Below are 20,180 nucleotides of genomic sequence, written 5' to 3' on the forward strand. Positions count from 1 at the left end.
GTGAAGAGATTAGTCCTCTGGAAATTGAATCATATTATTCTGTTTTTTTACCCTGGTTTTAGAGACAGCACAAGTAAGGTTACAGTAGAGACTGATGTCTCCACATGACACCAAGGGAAAGTGTTTATACTTTTGTACCTGCATTCCAGAATCTAAGAGGTAGAGTAACCAAACTTAAGAATTAATCCAGTGAGTTTTCTATATTCCTTTTAAAAGTTGCTTTTGCTGCAAAACAGGAAATTAAGACATACAGTCTGGGAAAAATATTAAAATTTACAAGAATTACTTCAGACCACAGTTCAAAAAAGACCTCAAAGCTATAAAAATGCATTTCCTGGGGAAAGATGAAAGAACACTGAATGGAGAATAAGGACAACACTTTGCAGCACTTTTAAGAGGTGTTAAGAAATATTAGTTTTATTTTAACAGGTTCACAGCTGAATATTTATTCTATAAAAACTTTACAGATTGTACAGTTTATATATAGTTCAAACTACTAGAACAACAAAAATTAGGTCCCACAGATGCAAAAATACTGTACCAACCCAAGGAAAAGCAGATTTACACACTGTACATCTTTCTGCTAGGATGAGGTGGTCAGGCTCCAAGTATAAAGTTTCAAACTGTACAAAAATAAGGTTTAAATTTCCCCCATTCTTCATACATTCAGTAAGATTGCAAGTATAGATATCTAAATCCTAGTAGATATCTGGAGTAGGAATCATCATACACTCCCAACAGGAATGCAAAATAGGTCTATTTACACAGGGCACCCTTGTATACCAGACTGTCTATTATGCACCCTGATCCAGAAAAGGCATGAAAACAGAATTTCACCAGCACATTGCCCTTCTGGATGCAGTCCCATATGCAGAAAAGGGCACTGTGTGTGTTTGATGGAAAATGGAGGGGCTGCCTCCAACACTTGATGTAGGGTTGGGAGGCCACGGATAGTAATCCTGCATCAATATAGCCTGCCAAATAGAAAAGCAATACCTCTACGTACCCACTTCAATTAAAAGCACTATTCCTGTTCTCTGGAGGGGAACCTCATCCAATGCCTTGCAAAATGCCTAGAGCCTGTTGCTGCACGGAGAGTTCTCTGGATCAGGGTCATAGTGTAAAATTAAGATTAAAAGCATTGACAAAAGACAACAGACAGCTAAGATAAGATAGCATGAAAAAGGAATAATTAATAGTGTGCCACACAAATTTTAACTTATTAAATAAAATATATTCTACAGGAGGCTAAAGATGAACATAATATATATATTTTTGGTGTATTTCTTTAAACAAGCAAACAGAACAAAACAATGTATATAGTTTTTTTCACCCAGCAATCGAAGCAATTATGTAGTAAAATAATTAAAAAACCCTAACTTTTTATAAAACCACTAAGACTAAACTATTATTTAATCCATAATATATATGGTATTTCAGTGATTCACTAATACTGCAAAACAAAACTTTTTTTTTTTTTACAAGAAACTGGCATCTTCATGCTATCTGGGTCAGAATGGGGCATGTTCCCCAAAACATGAAGGGCTGAGTGTTTGTATAGAATAAATCCTGAGCACACTTGGGTATCTGGGGGAGGAGGGGCATTTTCTATATAGGGTATTTTTTTTTCTTAAAAAATATTTTTTTTTTTTAGAACACATCATTATTTGAGGTATTTTTAAACCTTTCTCAAAATTCAAGGCAATGCCTCTTCTTAACTGACTTTTTGGGCAGTGAAAGTAAGGGCCGGCCAATACCCGTTTTAACTCTGGACTCTAGTGAAAAAATAGTCATTGCTTCAGGACTTTCCTGCCACATACAAAATAATGCAACATCTCATTTTATTCACCATTTTCTTCTGATACAGTACTAGCCAATGATAACAAAGTAGAAGACAAAAGTTTGGTAGTGCACTCCATTATATATTTTAGTTTGTGTATATAAAGAAATATAATATATATATATATATATATTTATATATATTTATATGTGTGTGTGTGTGTGTGTGGAAAAAAGAAAAAAAATTGTTCAATGCTTAACATACAGTACTTCTTTTAAAAACCCTTGACCATAAAACCATGTTCCTCTACCTTTTAGCCCACATTTTCTGAGCCTTAGGTATGTTTTATTTTACTTTCAGTTAGGGTATTGATGAAATCCAGATGCCCAAGTAAATACAATCCAGTGTCAATGCACATCTCTTCAAAATTCATCAATCTTCTTCTGTAAGTATTTTAACATTGAGTCCATCCCTTGAGCAGAACCCCAAATTTTCTTTAAAACTTCACACTCCTTATCATTGGCTTGTTCCAAGTCCATCTTCATAATACTACGAACTAAACCTTTGGATTCTTCAAGTACCTACATTGAATTTAAAAACAAAGAAAGCACAGGCATGGTATTATTTAATATTCAACACATGTGTTATTCACAAATAGTGGTCAGAGAGTAAGCATGTGAATGGAGACTGTTGCTGTAAGTGCTCTGCTTTACTATGGATGGCAGATAATCACAGGAGAATCACAGCTTGAACACAATTCTTCTTTCTCTTTTAAAAATAAGCCATTCACTTTTCCTAATAGGAATCAGTGGCAGCCACTCCTCTCTAAGAAGGTATATAACAGAGTAGGCATTTCACATATGAATGAAAAATCAGTGTACTTATATTTTGTCGGTTATATCTTATCAGTTATATCTACTCTATCCTAACTCTGCATCAATGCCTTCTTTAAAAGGTCACAAAATATTTAAAATGTTTCAAAACGTTTATTTTAGCAACATAAATGTCTGAATGTACTGTATTTATTAAAATATGGATTTCTAAAGTTATTTTGCCTTCAACATTGCATTTTATACTTTTTGTTTCTGCTGATCTAGGAACTGAATTGCAAATTCAGAGAAGTACCAAATTAAAAACTGAACAGTGTATTTCCAATCTATCCTTCGGTCTGGGAAAAGATTCAAGCCAATAATTGAATCATAGACCTGAAAACTGGAATACTTTGCATGTCTAAATACTTGTACATTTGAAATCTATCAAGAGCTGTTTATCTAAAAGAGTAGAATTTAAAAAAATCATCAAAAGCAATAGATACTCAGTTTGGAATTAACTTTTTGGGGACGGGGGTGCCTTTGACTCAAGTGTTGAATCCTGGCAACTTGGCAAGGTTTTTTGGAAGAGGTTTGCCGTTGCCTCCTTCCTAGAACTGAGAAAAAGTACTTAAGTTGGGAGCAGAAGTCACAGTCTCCCAGTTTTTAAGCTACTGCCTAAATTAAACTGTCTCTCTCTGCAATTAATTTTCATTACAATTTTCTTTTCAAAAGTTCCATTCCTGAGATAAGAATTTTTGTTTGCTAAATTAATAATATTGCATTTGTTTCTGTAAAACAGAGGTCCCCAACCTTTTGGGCACCAGGGACCGGTTCCGTGGAGAGGTTTTTCCGCGGACGGGGGGCAGGGGCGTGGTTTTGTGTGCTGCCTGCATCCTGTGGATGGGGCTTTGCTTGTTTGTGCAGACCGGTTGCTGGCATGCCACGTCCCAGTACTGGTCCACGGACCGGGGGTTGGGGACCCCTGCTGTAAAAGACTACTGCATTTCTTTTGGCCCATTCTGAATTTATCTTTGCCTTTTATGATATTAGTTATCTTATTTGTATCATCTACAAAACTGATTAGCATTCCCTTAATTTCTTTCTCCATGTTATTAATAAAAATAATTGAATACCATGCATATAGACATAGGTGAGTGCTAATGACCACAATTGTAGAGCCAGGAGAGGAATTCTTCCGTCTCTATTTGTGGTCCAGATTAGAGAATGAAGTCTCTACATTCACCTGCTGGAACTCTGGAGAATCAGGGAAAGGCCAACAAATACTCTTTTGCCAAGCACTTTGATAAACAGAGAACACTTTTGAAAATATAGGCTGTCTGAACCGCCAAGAAAGGAAAAACAGACAAAAAAGGAAAAAGAAACACAGGGACCATCAACTTTTAAGAAAATTTCGCCTTCCCTTCAGCAATGATTTATTTTTCCATGCTACATTTTTGACGTTCTTCCGTGAGTTTAATTTGCATAAAAATAGTTTTGCATTAAAATTAGCACTAGCAGTAATAGATTAACAACAAACCCCCCCCCCAACCTTATTTTGGCAGAAAAAGTCTACATCAGACATGTCAAACTCGCCACATCACGTGACGTCGCGCAACATATCGGGACATTTTTGCCATTGCCAGCAGTGGGGTGGGCACGGCTTCTGTGTGACGCGTCTGGCCTGTAGGACGGCAGTTTGACACCCCTGGTCTACATTATAAACTCTTTCCTTCATACAGTTGGCAACAATATGAATGCATAGTATGAAATGAATTGGGCAATTGGAATGGAAAGAATGCTCGTCAAATAAAAGTCAAAGTGACACTAACTGACAGGGTGACTCTACTTTGAAATGATTTATGTTTATATGCACAGCTGTTCAGGCATGCTAAAATTAACACTTTTCAGGGACTTTCATTGGCAATTTCACAAATAAAACTCTACAGATTAAATGTTAAGCCAATCCAATAATCTCTGAGGCTATCTTTCCTCTAGTCTGCCCTTTTCATATAAAAAAAGGATTCCCCACCCGGAGAAAGGAAGGAACGGAAGACATGTAGAAAGCAGTCAGAAATCCAATGGCTGCTCTCACTCAACAGCCTCTCTGCCCCCGGAAAGTCACCAAACTGGTAGTAGACTTGGAATTTGCACAAATCAAATCTTTTCCTTGGGTTTCAAGGGAAAGAGAATATAAACCCAAGGATTAAAAAAAGGCAAATGAAAAAGTCTGTTTCCTCTCTTTCACGTGCGCAGGCAGGTTTTTGAATATATTTCAAACTGATTTGCTGCATGAAATAGGATTTTCCTATTAGTACCCTTTACTCAATTTTTCTTCCCTTATCAAATGTTTCAGTTCAACTGATTTGGGCTAATGAAATAGCAAAACAACTAGAAATACATGTAGGACACATCAATATAGAATAAATTTATTTTAGCTTTGTTTTACTAAATGTGAAAGAAATGTCAACAGAATCTCACTGATTTAGGGCAGCATGAAGTGTTCCAGAACATTATTTTGTTCAACAATTTTCCGAAACAACCACATGTCTGCAAAAGGCATTCTGTTGCTACTTGAAGAGATCCTGGAGGAATCCTCTCATCTGAATTCTGATGTACAGTCGCACTCTTTGCACATCTGAAGTGCTATTTCAACATGTTGCTCTCCCTTGTGGTTTGATTGCATGTTCATTCCCCCATATCACTGCTCTATTACACAACTTCTTTGATTACAGATAAATGTGGAAAGGACTGTTAAGGGTAAAAGTGAGCAAGCATTTAATGTATAAGTAGTATATATTCAGTTTAGAATACAGTTGACTTTTAAATTTTCCTAAATTAGCATTTTAAAACCGCAAAGCACAGACAGTAAAGTGCAAATATTATCTCAGAAAGACTAACTGCCTCAATCCCTCTAGCAGGCTGTGGTGGGACTGCAATTAACTTAGATGCTGTGCTAAAAATGGGTATGTGCATGCACAGAAGACATGCAAGTGGGTTTTAATTGCTGCAAGAAAACTTAGTGAAGAAACATTAACATCCCCAACTGTAATTAAGGCTGGGGTGACAACAAGACAGCTGCAGTGTGGAAGCTAGTATCTTTCATTCTTCATTGAAGCTACCCAGCTGTCTCACCCATGCTCTTGTCACCTCCCGCCTGGACTACTGTAATGCTCTCTACATGGGGCTCCCCTTGAGGAGCACTCGGAGGCTCCAGTTGGTCCAGAATGCGGCCGCGCGGGCGGTGATGGGAGCGACTCGTCGCTCCCATGTAACGCCGCTGCTGCGCGAGCTGCACTGGCTGCCTGTGGCCTTCCGGGTGCGCTTTAAGGTGTTGATTATCATCTTCAAAGCGCACCATGGCATTGGACCTGGTTACCTCCGAGACCGCCTTCTGCCACAGATTGCCTCCCACCGGCCGATACGCTCCCACAGAGAGGGCCTCCTCAGGGTGCCGTCAGCCAGACAGTGTCGGCTGGCGACCCCCAGGGGGAGAGCCTTCTCTGTCGGAGCACCCACCCTCTGGANGGCAGGACTGGCCTAGGGGTATTTTAAAGGGGTTTTAAATTAAATTTTTAGTAGAAGCGGCCAAATTTAAATATTTATTTTTAATCTTTTTAAATTTTGTATTGTATTACTGTTTTAAACTGGCTGTAAGCCGCCCTGAGTCCTCCGGGAGAAGGGCGGGGTATAAATTTAATAAAATCTAAAAAATCTAAATCTAAAAAAATCTGGTTTGGTTATATAAGCATCTTTTGCTAATAATAATATGTACTAAATCAAGACTAGATGCTAAACAGCAAGTTGCAATCCACACTCCATTGCAAATCTCATCCTACACTGTGGAACTATTCCAGAATGCCATCCAAATAGATTAGAAGAATACAGTTGAAAGCACACTTGAAGTACTTTTAATGGATTGCAAAATGTATACTGCCCCCACTCAGGATGACCACTAGAATGCAGGTGTATGATCTTATCATATCTAATGCAGCAGCAACAAATTATTTTGTAATGGTGGTGGGAGTTCAGCATATTATAAACCTTACATTCTGCATTAGCAGATAATTAAATGCAGACATGTTTTTATTTTGTAAGTAAGTTATTATACAGTAAGAAATTCTAAATTAAACAGAGAAATGTGATGGAACTAAGCAATGGTGGGATTCAAATATGTGAACAACCGGTTCTCTGTGTGGATGCCGCTTCCAGAAGTCCATTCTGGACCTGGGCAACAAAAAATTAGCTACAAGTTCTGCCAAAGTGGTGCGAACTGGCTGAATCCCCTCACTGGAACTAAGCTGTTCAGGTAAAAAGTCAAGAGATGGTTTTCACGCCTTTTTCCTTCCATAGTTTTGGACCAGATATTTATACCAGTACAGTCAAGACAACTGAATTTTTATAGTGCATTCTTACCATAAACACTTAAAATTTGTTTTACTGGATTTATGCATTACACAATAGTTGCATTATAGCTACTGATGATGCACTGTTGGATATTGGGAACCTATTTGCAGAATTCATCCACACGTCATTTCCTTCTCTCTGTCAAATATTACAACCTGCAGTTGAGTGCCTTTTTAAAAGAAGAGGCAATAAAATGGCAGCTTTTGGGTTCAAAGTTAACTGGAATAGTTGGTGGAAACCCTATCTGCCCATGTATGTTCTGAATAGTGAAAATCCTTCCCAGAATATTGGAGGGCCAGATCAAAATGGTTTTAGACTAAATTTACTCTGTGAACGGATACTTAATCATTATAACAGTCTGAGTATTAAACTTTTATTGAAAGAAGCAAGCAACTTACAACTGAATTACATGTGACAAGTTCCTTAATTCGAACCATAACTTCCTGTGTGAATGTTCCTGGCCAAAATACTTGAGACACCAGTCCTTTTGAACATGCTTCTTGTGCTGTTAGCTTCCTTCCACTAAATAACATTTCATTTGCCTGAGAAAGATAGAAATTATTTGTTAAGTTATAACAAAGTATAAAAAATTTCTAAATATAAACACTGTGGCTTATAAAAAATGCTCCTTACTTGGAACAATTAACTAGATTACGTTACTTTTTGTTTGTGTGCTGAATTGAAATAAAGCAAATATTGAAAGCAACACAATAATTCAGTGTCAACTTCTAGCCCTACATAAGAGTTTCAAAGTATTTATGATCCAAGACATGCATTGTAGTCTGATCATTTACATAAAGAATTGCCAATGATTATTCATCTAATTTAAAATTGAGTGATTTTAAAAAAAAATCTATTTATTGCCAAAATATGGAATCTAGATCCTTACATCTAGATCCTTTTTCTTTAAGGAAAAAAATCTAGTTAATATTAGAAGAAAAGCAAAAACTAGAACAAACCATTGCAAAAGATATCATTAGTTCTAAAGTCAACAACTTGAACTGATTGCTGAAGCATGATAATAGCTCAAAGGAAGTTGACAGAGTTACCATAGAGAAACTTTGTTAAGGGAAACAGATTATGAAATCAAGCTATGGCAAACAACCTGCAGACCACTTGTAAGTTCTATCAGTCATTTTTGTGACCTTTGGGGTCTCTCTCTCTCAACTTTGAACTGCCATCCCCCGAAATATCTCAAAAATATTAATAAAATTCCTTATTATTTTTAGATGGAAAATAATAAAATAAAACAAAATAGTTATGCAAGGTCTAGGGCAGTGGTGGCGAACCTATGGCACGCGTGCCAGAGGCGGCACTCGGAGCCCTCTCTGTGGGCACACATGCTGTCGCCCCAGCCCCACCTCCCCCCACGGCCCCCTCACCAGCAGTCCCCCTGGAGCAGAGTCGCCCCCGGGCACAGCCCACACGGAGCAGCCCAGCCAAGGACATAGCCGGGCAGCAGGGACAAGACTCTGCTCTCATGCTCCATAGCATGCCATGGCGCTGCAGGGCTGCCTGGGAAATCTGCTGCAGCGTGCCATGGAGGCGGTGCGTGGCCCTGTGGGCGAGCGGGGCAGAGCAGACAGGGTGGGAGGCGGGGGGTGGTTTTTGGGCACTTGGTCTCTAAAAGATTCGCCATCACTGGTCTAGGGTCTACAATCCCTTTGTTCCAATGGGAGTTGAATACATGAGAATCCAAAAGATAAACCAGGAAGCTATTTGACTCTGTGTTGTAGCTCACCTGTACAAAAAAAGGTTATCTATTTTATACACCTTTAGGAATAAGGTTAATAAATGTGCATAAATCTGCATCTTTTCCTCAGAACTAAACAATTCTCTCCCTTGCCAATTTTCAAGCCATTTCTTATATTGATGAATTTAAATAGCTTGTGCAAGTGTTCGTTTATGACCCATTTCAATTCACTAATTACATTGAGGGGTGTTCCAGTGTTTTTAAAGTATAAAAATTGATACAAAGCCTCTACAGAGCTTCAGGTACCTATTTTCACCCCTATTGAATACAGGGTACCTATTGATTCTTCTATACCAAAAAAATGTAGAAAAAGGAGAAAAGGGGAGGGGGAACGCTTATCAAAGGCCATACTTTTTATGTACTTTATTAATCATGCTCTGTAGATTTTTATTCCGCTATATTTTCTAAGAGAAATTTTTTTTACATTTCTTAGTACAATAGAATCTGTGTAATATATTTTCAATATACTTTCAAATATATTGAAATTTTCCAATTTTTTCACTATGCATGCTTATAATCAGAAATGTCCATTACTGGTTCCTCTACGGTTATACAGCTTCTGAAGTAACCATGAAAAACAACTGCCTCATTAATAGGAAGCAACACATGGTAGGCTAAGCAGATTAGACTATTAGACTATCAGTCCACAAGACTTAATTCCAGCTTCAGATAGTTTATAATCATTTATACAATCTGAAACACTAGGAAACCTTTCATACAAATGATATATTTTAAGCTCAGCTTGCACAGATGCATTTGAAAAACCTATGATTTGCTTCTCATTGGATACCCAACTGCCTTCTTGATTTTATCTCAACTGACTCCAGAAAAAGGCTTGACTGCTTTAATGTAAGTTTTTTATTTTTTGTATTTTTATGCTCCCCCATGTCCTGAAGCATCTTTTTCAAATTAAATCCAGCATCTCTTCAGCCTTATAAAAATAGCTCTTAGCTTACTTTAGAACAGTGGTTCTCAACCTTTTTAATGCCGCAACCCCCAATCGGTCGTAAGTCGAGGACTAAATCGGTCGTAAGTCGAGGACTAAATCGGCCGTAAGTCGAGGACTACCCAACCGGTCGTAAGTTGAGGACTTTCCCTGCCCGGGAGCGCCGCACATGCGTGGTTCCGCCCCCTGCGCTGCCCGAGGCGTAGCTGGCAAGCAGCAGAGATGGAGCAGGCCGACCATCAGCTGGCCCAGCTCAAGGGAGGTAAGGCACCCGCCGGAAAAGGGAAAAAAAATGGCGGACAGCCTTGCTTGGCGACCCCCGTGAAATGGTCGATCGACCCCAAATGGGGTCGCAACCCATAGGTTGAGAACCGCTGCTTTAGAAGGTAGAATGTAAGTAAAAAGAAGTGAATATGCAAAAATCCAACAGCACAAAAGCACATGGCTATATTTTAGGAGCCAGAAATCTTTTCATCCTGAAAAATTACTGGTTTATTCCAAAATATTTTCCTTATACGGGATGAGTCAAAATGTGACATTTTGGAGGGGTACATGCAATAAAAAAAATATATAGTTATGTCAACTCAATTATACTAAAAACTATAGGCACATCAAATGTTATAAATAAATAGCATATATATTTACAGGTAGTCCTCGAGGTACGAACCTAATGGAGTCTGCTCATTAGGTTCATAAGTAAAATTGTCAAATGAATCAGACTCAATTTTACAAATTTTTAAAATCAAATTCATTAACTGAATCAAATGGGCCATTAAATGAATGAAGAACTGACTATTTCCTCCGATTTATTCATTCATCGCTGCCTGAACTGAGAGGCTTTCCGCGCTGCTGCCGGCCGACCATCAACTGTTTCCGGTGCATCCTTCGACACAGGAACTAAATTGCCTCCAAGCAGGCTGCAGAGCTCTCCATTTGCAACTGCTTTTTATTTATTTATTTTTAAAAAACCCATTTGTTGCTAGTCTGCTTTTTAAAAAAAAAAAAAAAAACACCACTTGCCACTAATTAGCTTAAGAATCTCAAGCCAAGCACCCAGAGGGAGATGGGGGAGGGCTTTACAGAACTGCAGACAGTAACAGAGATGGAAGGGACCTTGAGGTCATCTAGTCTAATCCACTGCTCTCTCAAGAGAGTATTTCTGATAATTGCCTCTCCAGTCTCTTCTTAAAAGCTTTTAGTGATGGGCCCCCCACAATTTCTGAAGGCAATTTAAATTTAAAACCTACAAACTCCAGTAATATATGCTAATCTCCAAAATAAAAGCAAGGAAACACAAGGGTTATAGAATGCTTTGTGTAGATGCTGGCTAGCATTTCTACACTTTCCAGGAAAATGCGGAACAAACTTTATCTTTGCAAAGTATTGTACTTACAAACACAATAGTTTGCAAAGTACAGTACTTAAAAAGAAGAGCAGTTTCCAAAGTGGTGCTTGCAAACAGTTTGCAAGCATTATAGAGTAACAACAAAAAAATATTTTAAAACACTCACAGAAGCAATTCTAGCACTCCAGTCCTGAAGCCCAGGAGGCTCCAGCTGCAAAAATCATTGGCTCTTGTTTGGCCATGTGACCAGGGATAAACAAAAAAACAAAAACAAAACCCACACCTCTTCCAGCTTCAGGAAACTACATTCGTAACCTGAACAGCACAGACAAGTCACAGAGTTAAAATGGCCGCCGCTTGTAGCAGTGACTGAATCCAAGTCACATGGCTACAGAGGCCTCTTTTTGGTCACAATTTTGAATTTCTAATGTAAGTAACCTTTCTGAATAAATTCGTTTCTGTGAAAACTCGCTACATGAATGTTCGTACCTGGGGGATTACCTGTATTTTACAGATTACTTACAGATGCCAGACCCATTATTCTTGGGAATGTGAGAGATGAACATCCATCAGGACTTTGCCCAAATGTTGTATATGGAGTCTGAAACCAAGCCTTCTCATTAGCCCATACCACATCACATAGTGGTAATATAGATGCTCCAAGTCCAATAGCTGGGCCATTTACTGCAACAATTATGGGCTTTTTAAACTGAATAAAAGTATTTACAAAATTCCTGAAATAAAGTAAGAACATGGTTACAGCTCACATTTTAGCAGCAATATACTTTAGTGAAATCTATTTCAAAATTGTAACTATTCCAGTACTTACTGTTTATAAAGACTTTTTTGAAAATGTGACAGGCACAACCACATTTTCCTATTAAAGTATAAAACAAGAACTGGTAACAGCACTATTTTATTGGAGGTGAAATGGAGGGAGGGCATCAAATTTAATTATCAATCTCTAAAGGAGAAAGTGAACGTAGTAGCACAAGTTATTTGTAACCAGTGTTTGCCTTCAAGTAGTTTTTAAAAAAATTATTAGAACATTTCTATTACAGGTATTTCTCAACTTACAACAGTTCATTTAAGTGACCATTCAAAGTTACAACGGCACTGAAAAAGTGACCTATGAGTGTTTTTCACACTTAGGACTGTTGTAGCATCCTCATGGTCTTGTGTTCAAAATTCAGATGCTTGGCAATTGATTCATACTTATGACAGTTCTCTTGTTCCAGGATCATGTGATCAGCTTTTGCAACCTCCTGACAAGCAAAGTCAATGAGGAAGCCAGATTCACTTAACAACTGTGTTACTAATTTAACAATGCAGTGATTCACTTAACAACTATGGCAAAAATGGTTGTAAAAAATGGGGCAAAGCTCACTTAACAACTCTCACTTGCTAACATAAATTTTGGGCTCAACTGTAGTCGTAAGTCAAGGGCTTATCTATATTTTGCTAGGATGCTCAAAACAATTTGATAAATACATATAAAATATATTTTTGAAAATAAAAAACACTACAGCTATAAAATGAACTTTACCTCAAGAACAAAATACATAGTTTGCTAAAATATGTTTTTTTTAAATACTGAGGATAAATAATAAGAAATAAAGCAACTGACTTGTAGTTTTTCATATTACACACTTAAAAAAACAAAACAAAAAATGTACAAGTACCAAAATTAAGGCAAGGAGAATTCAACAATGGATCTCTGACCTGCTAATTGAATTGAAGATCTCTAAAACCTGAGAGCCAAACCTGACACGTCTTCAGTCTTCAAGAGCTTGAGACCAAGTCAAGACTGGGTCTCCTAGCAACAGGGGGCGTGTCAAGTTTGGCTAACTTGGACTCAAGAGCAGGCAGACAGAGAAAACCCATTGGTGGATTCTCCATCTCCTGTGCTGGAGAATAATATATTGTTAAACATTTCATTTTTTTTCTCTTCAACATTGATTTTTGTTTTAGATATTAAGATTTAGTTTTTATAGAGTCATTTCTTAACAATGCTTCTCACATTTGGTATTAATAATAAATAAATTTCCTTTTCAGTGAAACAGGGAGGTTGGGAAGCAGAAAATTAAACTCTCATTCTGTGAGTTGGAGGGTCCATACACATAGACTCTCTCAACATATAATTTCCAAATATCTAGTCTGAATAACCTTTCTGGATAATCTGGTTTCCCATAATATGAGACTTTTATGAAAGGTAAAAATTACATCTATTCAATAAGATTCTTCCGAATATAAAAACTGCCTTGGAAACATGTTTAACCATGCTTAACTCTTCCCAGTTTGAAAGTAGACACTTTTACAATATCTCTAAAATGGTAAATATTCTGATTTAAATCCATTTACTGACTGAGGAAAAAAATCCAAGTACAATTGGGAATAACAGTTTTGGTTTCACAAATAGCTGTTTTAGCTCATGATTTGGTTAAGCACAAATAGAATAATTTTACAAACCTGATTGCATCTGCCATCTTAGTACTTTCCCTTTTTCTATCATCTGTCAAACGTCGAATAAAATAAATGAAATCAAGGCCACAACAGAAAACACTGCCAACTGCACTAAGAAGTACAAGTTTACTGTCATCAACGGCTGCTGTATTCAGTGCACTCTGGACTTCTTTCATCACCTGGAATGTGATACATGAAACACATGGGGGGAAAAACGATATAGAATATTGCTTCTGAAAAGCTTTTCATTTACCAAGTATTTCTGTAATATGAACAGCAGGTGGCATATGTAACCAATTCACGACATCTAAATTTAGGACAAGTCTAAAAGTCCTTCCCCCCCCCCCAAAAAAAAGACAGACAACAATGGACAAAGGTTTTTAAAATGTAAGCATTACCAATATTAACTTGCGTTGTGTTAAATTTTACCAAGCTCAGCAGTATTTATTCCCAAGGGATAAGCCTGAAGTTTATGAATATCTAAATTCACTGAAAAATTAGACAGAAAATCTTAATTAACAAATAAGGTCATTTATAGATACAAAATACAGAAAAATGGTACACAGGCAAATCAGTAAATCACTTAAGGTAAGTTGAAGCTTCATATTTACATCCTTGTCAAATAGCTTTTAATTTCCATTAACCCAAATGTTTAAATATATAGAACTTTAGGTATGGAAATTAATATGATTGCTAGTAGTATATCAGTGTAATACTACTAGTATAATACGGTGGCACAATTCATAACTTGTTTTAATTTATAATTTCCCAATTTATGACTTGCAGTGGTGAAATGGATTGACAGTGACTTATGCTGTTTCAGGCAGACTTATTTCTTAAGGAGGGGTGGCGCAGTGGCTCAGCGGTTAAGATGCTGGGCTTGTTGTCTGGAAAGCTGGCAGCCCAGGTTTGAGACCCGAGCGCCAAGTGACAGGATGAGCTCCCGTCCTTGCCCCAGCAGTTCAAAAGCATCCAAATGTGTGTAGATAAATAGGTACGATTATAGTGGGAAGGTAACAGAGCTCTGTGATGTCACGCTGTCCACATGACCGTAGAAATGTCTTCAGACAGCGCTGGCTCAATGGCCTTGAAACGGAGATGAGCACTATCCCCTATAGTTGGCAATGACTAATGGAGGAAAATCCACAGGGACCCCTTTACCTTTTGTTCCTTAAGGGCCCTCTGAAAATTTTAAAAAAATGGAAAGCCTGGACTTTTTTTGTAAGAAACATGTTCTACCAATGAGGCATCTTTGAGCTCTCCCTATCATTCTAATTTTCCTGAAAATGCCTCTGTATCCTTATCTCAAACATTAAACTCTTCACCTGCATTTACTAATTTACTAATGTTTTGCCATTGATGTGCTGCTTAACTTTTAATTTTTACACTATTTATTTATCAATATATGGCCACTGACAAAAAGTGACACTCGGTGGCATACAACCAAGTAAAACAATAAATACATAAAACAATTATTATTAAAAATATAGAACACTCATTATTAAAAATATGTAAACCACCAAGCATAGGAGAGAATAAATATAAATCCCAATAACAGAGCCATCTTAGAATATCATTGTTCCTCTGGAACCCCAAGCCTGAAGACATAACTAGGTCTTGAGGGACTAATAACAGATGAAAAACTAACTTTACTTTGGGGAGGAGAATGTTCCATAAGGAGATGCCACAGCAGAGAAGGCCTAGCACAGGGGTGTCAAACTCAATTTCACTGAGGGCCACATCAGCATTGCGGTTGCCCTGGGGGGGGGCTGGGTGTGTGTGGCCAGAGTGGGTGCAGCCTACTGGGTGGGCATGGATGGAGTGGGTGTGGCCTACTGGGTGGGCGTGGCCAGTTCTACATCATTCGTGTCAAGGGGGCCTATGGGGGCCTGGGCAGGAGTGGGACAGATCTGAGGGTCTCTGGCAGAAGGGGGTGGGACCAGGGCAAATGCCAAGGCATGGTCCACTGGGGCAAGCGCCAAGATGGCCACCACAAAATTATACATTGGTTCCCGGCTGGCCTGGGCCAGGGCCGAGGCAGCGGGGGCCGTTCCCTCACTGTTTCCAGGATGGCTTCGCGGGCCACATGAAACCACTTTGTGGGCCTCATCCGGCCCCCGGGCCTTGTGTTTGACATGTCTGCTCTAGCAGATGAAACCTTAAGCATACCTTTTCTGGCAGATCTAATGGGTTGGGCAGATGTAATCAAGGAGAGGCGATCTCCATGCCATGAAGGATTTTAAAGATTAAAACCAACATCTTGTATTGACCTTGAAGCAAACTGGCAATCAGTGCAACCCACAGAGCAGAGGTGTAACATGTTGCCCTAGTTGAAACTTCTGAATACTCTTCAAGAACAGCCCCATGTAGAGCACATTACAGTAATCCAATCTGGAAGTGACTAGGGCACAGGTGGTTGTGAATTTCTGAGATAGCAGGAATCCCACCCTCCCAGTTAAAAAATCAAAAGCAATGAAACAACTCTAACCTCTGGATTTAATGAATTGTTCTCTGATGATTTGGTGGATAATAAAATATGCGTGAATCCATCTTGTTTTCTGACAACAATGTCTCTGTAGCGGTAAGCACTTTCAGTTTGCCGCACACTGAATCGTAGTCTTTTATCAAAAGGCTGATCTCTCCTTTCATCAATAAATCTTCGTTTATTGGCTGCTACTCCTGTTACTGATGTCTGAATGTTGGTACCATTGGTTGCCAAGGCTTCTATAAAGGTAGATGTTCCTGTGAAAAGGGTTACAGTATTTTTAGTCCTCAGCTTTATTCAGGAAGCACATCAAATTCTTATTATATGGAAAACATGGCAATACCAAAATACTATAGCAAAGCATAACAGAAGCAAACACTAAATGTGTTAATGAAAGCTTATAAAAAAGCATTTCTGAAATGCAACTGCTTAAGGTTCTACAGAATATATGTGAGAGAAGGAGGGGATTATATCTACATGGATAATAGGGTATGGGGGGATATTAAAAGATAGATTACCAACACTGAATTCTTAGAAAAATCTTTATTTCATTGCTGATATAGCAAAATGTAAAAAAGTACAGATACATACACATACAAAATATTAAAAAAGTACACGAGCACATATATGTGTTGACTCTTACTGATCATATAAATCTTCTCCAAGGTGATCTGTCTCCAACTTGACCCTTCAGATCTCCCAGCAGTGCACCCATTTCCACTGTAATCAAGTCCATATAACTTGCTATTAGTTGTCCTCTTTTTTTTCTTTCTACCTTTCCCAGCATTATAGACAACTCAAAGTTTTTATATAATGTGTCCAAAATATGAGTCTGGTCATTTCTGTCTCAAGTGGCCACTCTGGATTGATTTGTTTTATGGTCCATAGTATTCTCAAGAGTCTTTTCCAATACCAAAGTTTAAACAATCAGTAATCTTTCTCCACTTCTTCAAAGTTCAAGTTTCACATTTACAGGTTCTTGATGTTTCTTTCTCTAATTCTATGATTTATGTCTTTTATAAATATAAATTCTCTCTTTACTAAATTCCACATCCAAAAAGGATGGAAAGTGATCTTATTAATCTGCAGACCTATACATATACAAATATGCCACTGGAAATTTTGCCTTGTCATTTCATAGTTGACTTATTTTTTTAGTGTTGTTGCTATTTCATAATCTATTTTAAAAATTTATGTTAAAAGACACCTTACAGATTCAACAAAAGATTCAAATTATGGCTCATGGTTCCATTATGACCCAGGCTTCCGGGGAAAGATGGCCAATTGAAGACAGCTCCACAGACAAATGAAGCTGTTGATTTGCAGCTTCGTACAAAAGAGCCAAAATTGATCAACTCCTTTTGAACATCTATGGATTAAACAGAATGACATGAGATTGCCCAAGCTATTTCTCCTTATGGATGTTTCTTTTCCTCACAAAAAGGTCACAGGACAGTAATCTTGAGGTGGGGATGGGGAATTAGGAGATGGGGGAGTTCATCATTTTTCTCCAGCTGCAAAGTGAAGCCTTTCCAGGATACTACACTTCCTTTGCTAACTATTTTGGAAGTTGACAATGGATTTAAGGAATCCTTGGAATGACAAGATTGGAAACACTGGGTGAGTGAAGGCTTTTAATCCTTAATATTAGAATATGAAGATTTACTTTAAAAGTTTTATAACTTTTGAGAATTTAAATAACAAAAAGTAAGATAAGGTTTTGGGTACAGAAAATTCTAGGGGTTCAAAAAAATTAGGTTTTGAACTTTGAATATTAATATTTTGATATATGTATTTTACTTTTAATGTTTATAGTTAGTGAAAGAAATTATATATATATAATTAGTTTAAAGAATGATGTGTAGGCCTTCCCTATTTTATGACAGATTGACAATTTTTCACTGAAAAATGTGCCACTGCTAAAATATGAAAAAGTATCTTCTGATTAAAGATATAAAAATGGTAACTTTTGGTAGTTTGAGAATAATAAATTTAAAAATTACTGGGCTAACTGAAATTCTAGGCTTGACAGACAAAGAAAGAATTGTACTCTGGAAACCTGCATGATTAGTCATGAAATATAAAAGAGGAATAATATTATCACATACTAAGCACTTTTGTATACATGTACTCCGATGAGTATGAAGTTAGCTCTATTGGCTGAAACTGGACCTTTTAACTATCTATAACAACCGCAGGGTATTTACTTCTATAATTTAATAGAAAATAAGTACATTGTTTGATTTCACAGAAAATAAAAAAATAATATATACAAAATATACAAAAAACCATGCTTCTTTCAAATAATGGTGACTTGTCACCATGAAATATACATAGACCTCATGAGGATACTCTCAAGTATTTTATATTCTTAGAATTAAATCTTAATAAATATATATTCCTAAATATGACTATCGATACAGTTGGTGAAATGTGTATCCAGTGTGAATTTATTTTGCTCTTTTAAATTGTCTGGTCTGTTTTCCTTTTGTGTTATTGCTGTATTGATCAAATACTTTGAACTGTTTTGAAGGAACATGGGAATAAGTTAAGCTTTTTAAAAATTGATATTTAAGTAATTAGTTGACCAAAGAACAACATATCACTTTAAGCATATGGCCTTTAATATACTGTAATACATTGCTACTAAGCACCCAATTTCTTTTTTAGAACATAAGCCAAAGATGCATAGGAACTTGTGGGAACATCTCTGACTCCTACAATTTCTCCTGGCAGCATGCTTCCAACAAACCTTCCTAATTTCACTGATACAGTTTTTACTGCCAATTTTTTTTGGCCATGGCTACTACCAGCTGAAATCTGACTCTTCAGTGGCATTTTTGCACATATTTATCACTGTTCTGAAAAAAGGTGGGGAGTACAGCATTTAAGTAGCTGTTTTCAGTAAAGATACAAGTTCTCTATGCATCCATCTTCACAGAAAATAACAGAATGCCTTAACAGATTTTGAGATACACAAAATAAGCAAAATATAATATTTACTAAATTTGGTAAGAAATATGTTCCGACAGCTAAATTTTACTTTCATGTCCATGTTCACTGTGCTTGCAGAAAGAGTGCAATTACATATTTCCGTTTCTAGCAAAGTAACTACGGTAGTTCAAAACATATCACCATAGATTCCATGTATATGCTAGCCACGTATTCTGCCAATGAGCCCGGGGACCTCAGAACGATATGGAGCCTGCCAAGTGGCTGGTCTGATTGTTTGTCTCCAGGGGAGTGGGAAGTTATTGGTTTTTGTTCTCGGGTTTTATTCTTGTAAACATACCTATTCTGTAGCTCTCTACCCACTCCTTCCCAAAAACTTGCAGGTACCCATGCATTCAGAGGCATGTGCACAATGATGTATGACTTACAAAAACTGTACTGTATTCATATCAAGTGTCTTACAATTTTGCACAATGCTGAATATTAGTTACCAGTTATTAGTTACTAGATGAGAAATTACTATCAGCAACTTGAAAGTTCTGTTTGGAGAGATAAATTTCCACGCTTACTCTAGACCAAAATGTTTTAACTACACTTTAAGTCAAACAAAGAATTAGCGTTTATCTTTTTCTATTCCAGTATAGCAGTCTTGTAAATATGATGGTGATTACAACCATGCTCTTTTCCACCATCCTTCTACTTTGGGTAGCATTCTAACAGTGTTCTGTTTTACAATTTTAACATGTTTTCTTTTGTTTGTTCCTTAGATGGAGAGCAGAATAGCTTCAGATGTAAGCTGTATACTGAAAAACAGATGACAGAAAGTCATGGGGGTTGGATCCAAAGAGCCAGAGCAGAAAGAAAACAGCACTATTCCTAAATGCACTATAAATGTATTAGACAGGTTCTAAATTCATTTGTATCTTCTTCTATAGCAGAGGTGGGGTTATAGCATGGCTGGCTCAGGAATTCTGGGAGTTGAAGTCCATAAATCATAAAAGGGTCATCCTTCTCTATCCCTGCTCTATAGGAACCTTTGCAAGTAGAAGGGGCGTTGTCTTACCTGAACGCCTTTTCTCAGCACGGAGATGGAGGATCCACCCATGGGTAGTAGACTGTATTCCTGCCCAATCAGATTAAGTCAGCCAAAGTTGCCACGCCCGTCCTGGACCCTAGATTCCAGTCTTGACGCGAGCGAAGCCATTGACTGACATAGGACGTACTGGCTCAGAAACTAAAC

General features: G+C 37.5%; 1 protein-coding gene across 1 annotated transcript; it reads right to left on the bottom strand.

Annotated features, from left to right (window-relative positions):
* Nucleotides 1–415: 415 nt before the first annotated feature.
* CDYL (chromodomain Y like) lies at nucleotides 416–16,245 on the bottom strand (the record flags this gene model as incomplete). The annotated part of the gene is made up of 5 exons (XM_015810828.1): nucleotides 416–2,361; nucleotides 7,395–7,538; nucleotides 11,564–11,774; nucleotides 13,510–13,682; nucleotides 15,992–16,245. Coding segments are annotated over 5 exons (941 nt in total), but the record flags the coding sequence as incomplete, so codon positions are not given.
* Nucleotides 16,246–20,180: the final 3,935 nt, after the last annotated feature.

This window comes from Protobothrops mucrosquamatus, unplaced genomic scaffold, assembly GCF_001527695.2.
Source record: "Protobothrops mucrosquamatus isolate PMUCROS unplaced genomic scaffold, P.Mucros_1.0 scaffold23, whole genome shotgun sequence".
In the NCBI taxonomy this organism is placed as follows: domain Eukaryota; kingdom Metazoa; phylum Chordata; class Lepidosauria; order Squamata; family Viperidae; genus Protobothrops; species Protobothrops mucrosquamatus.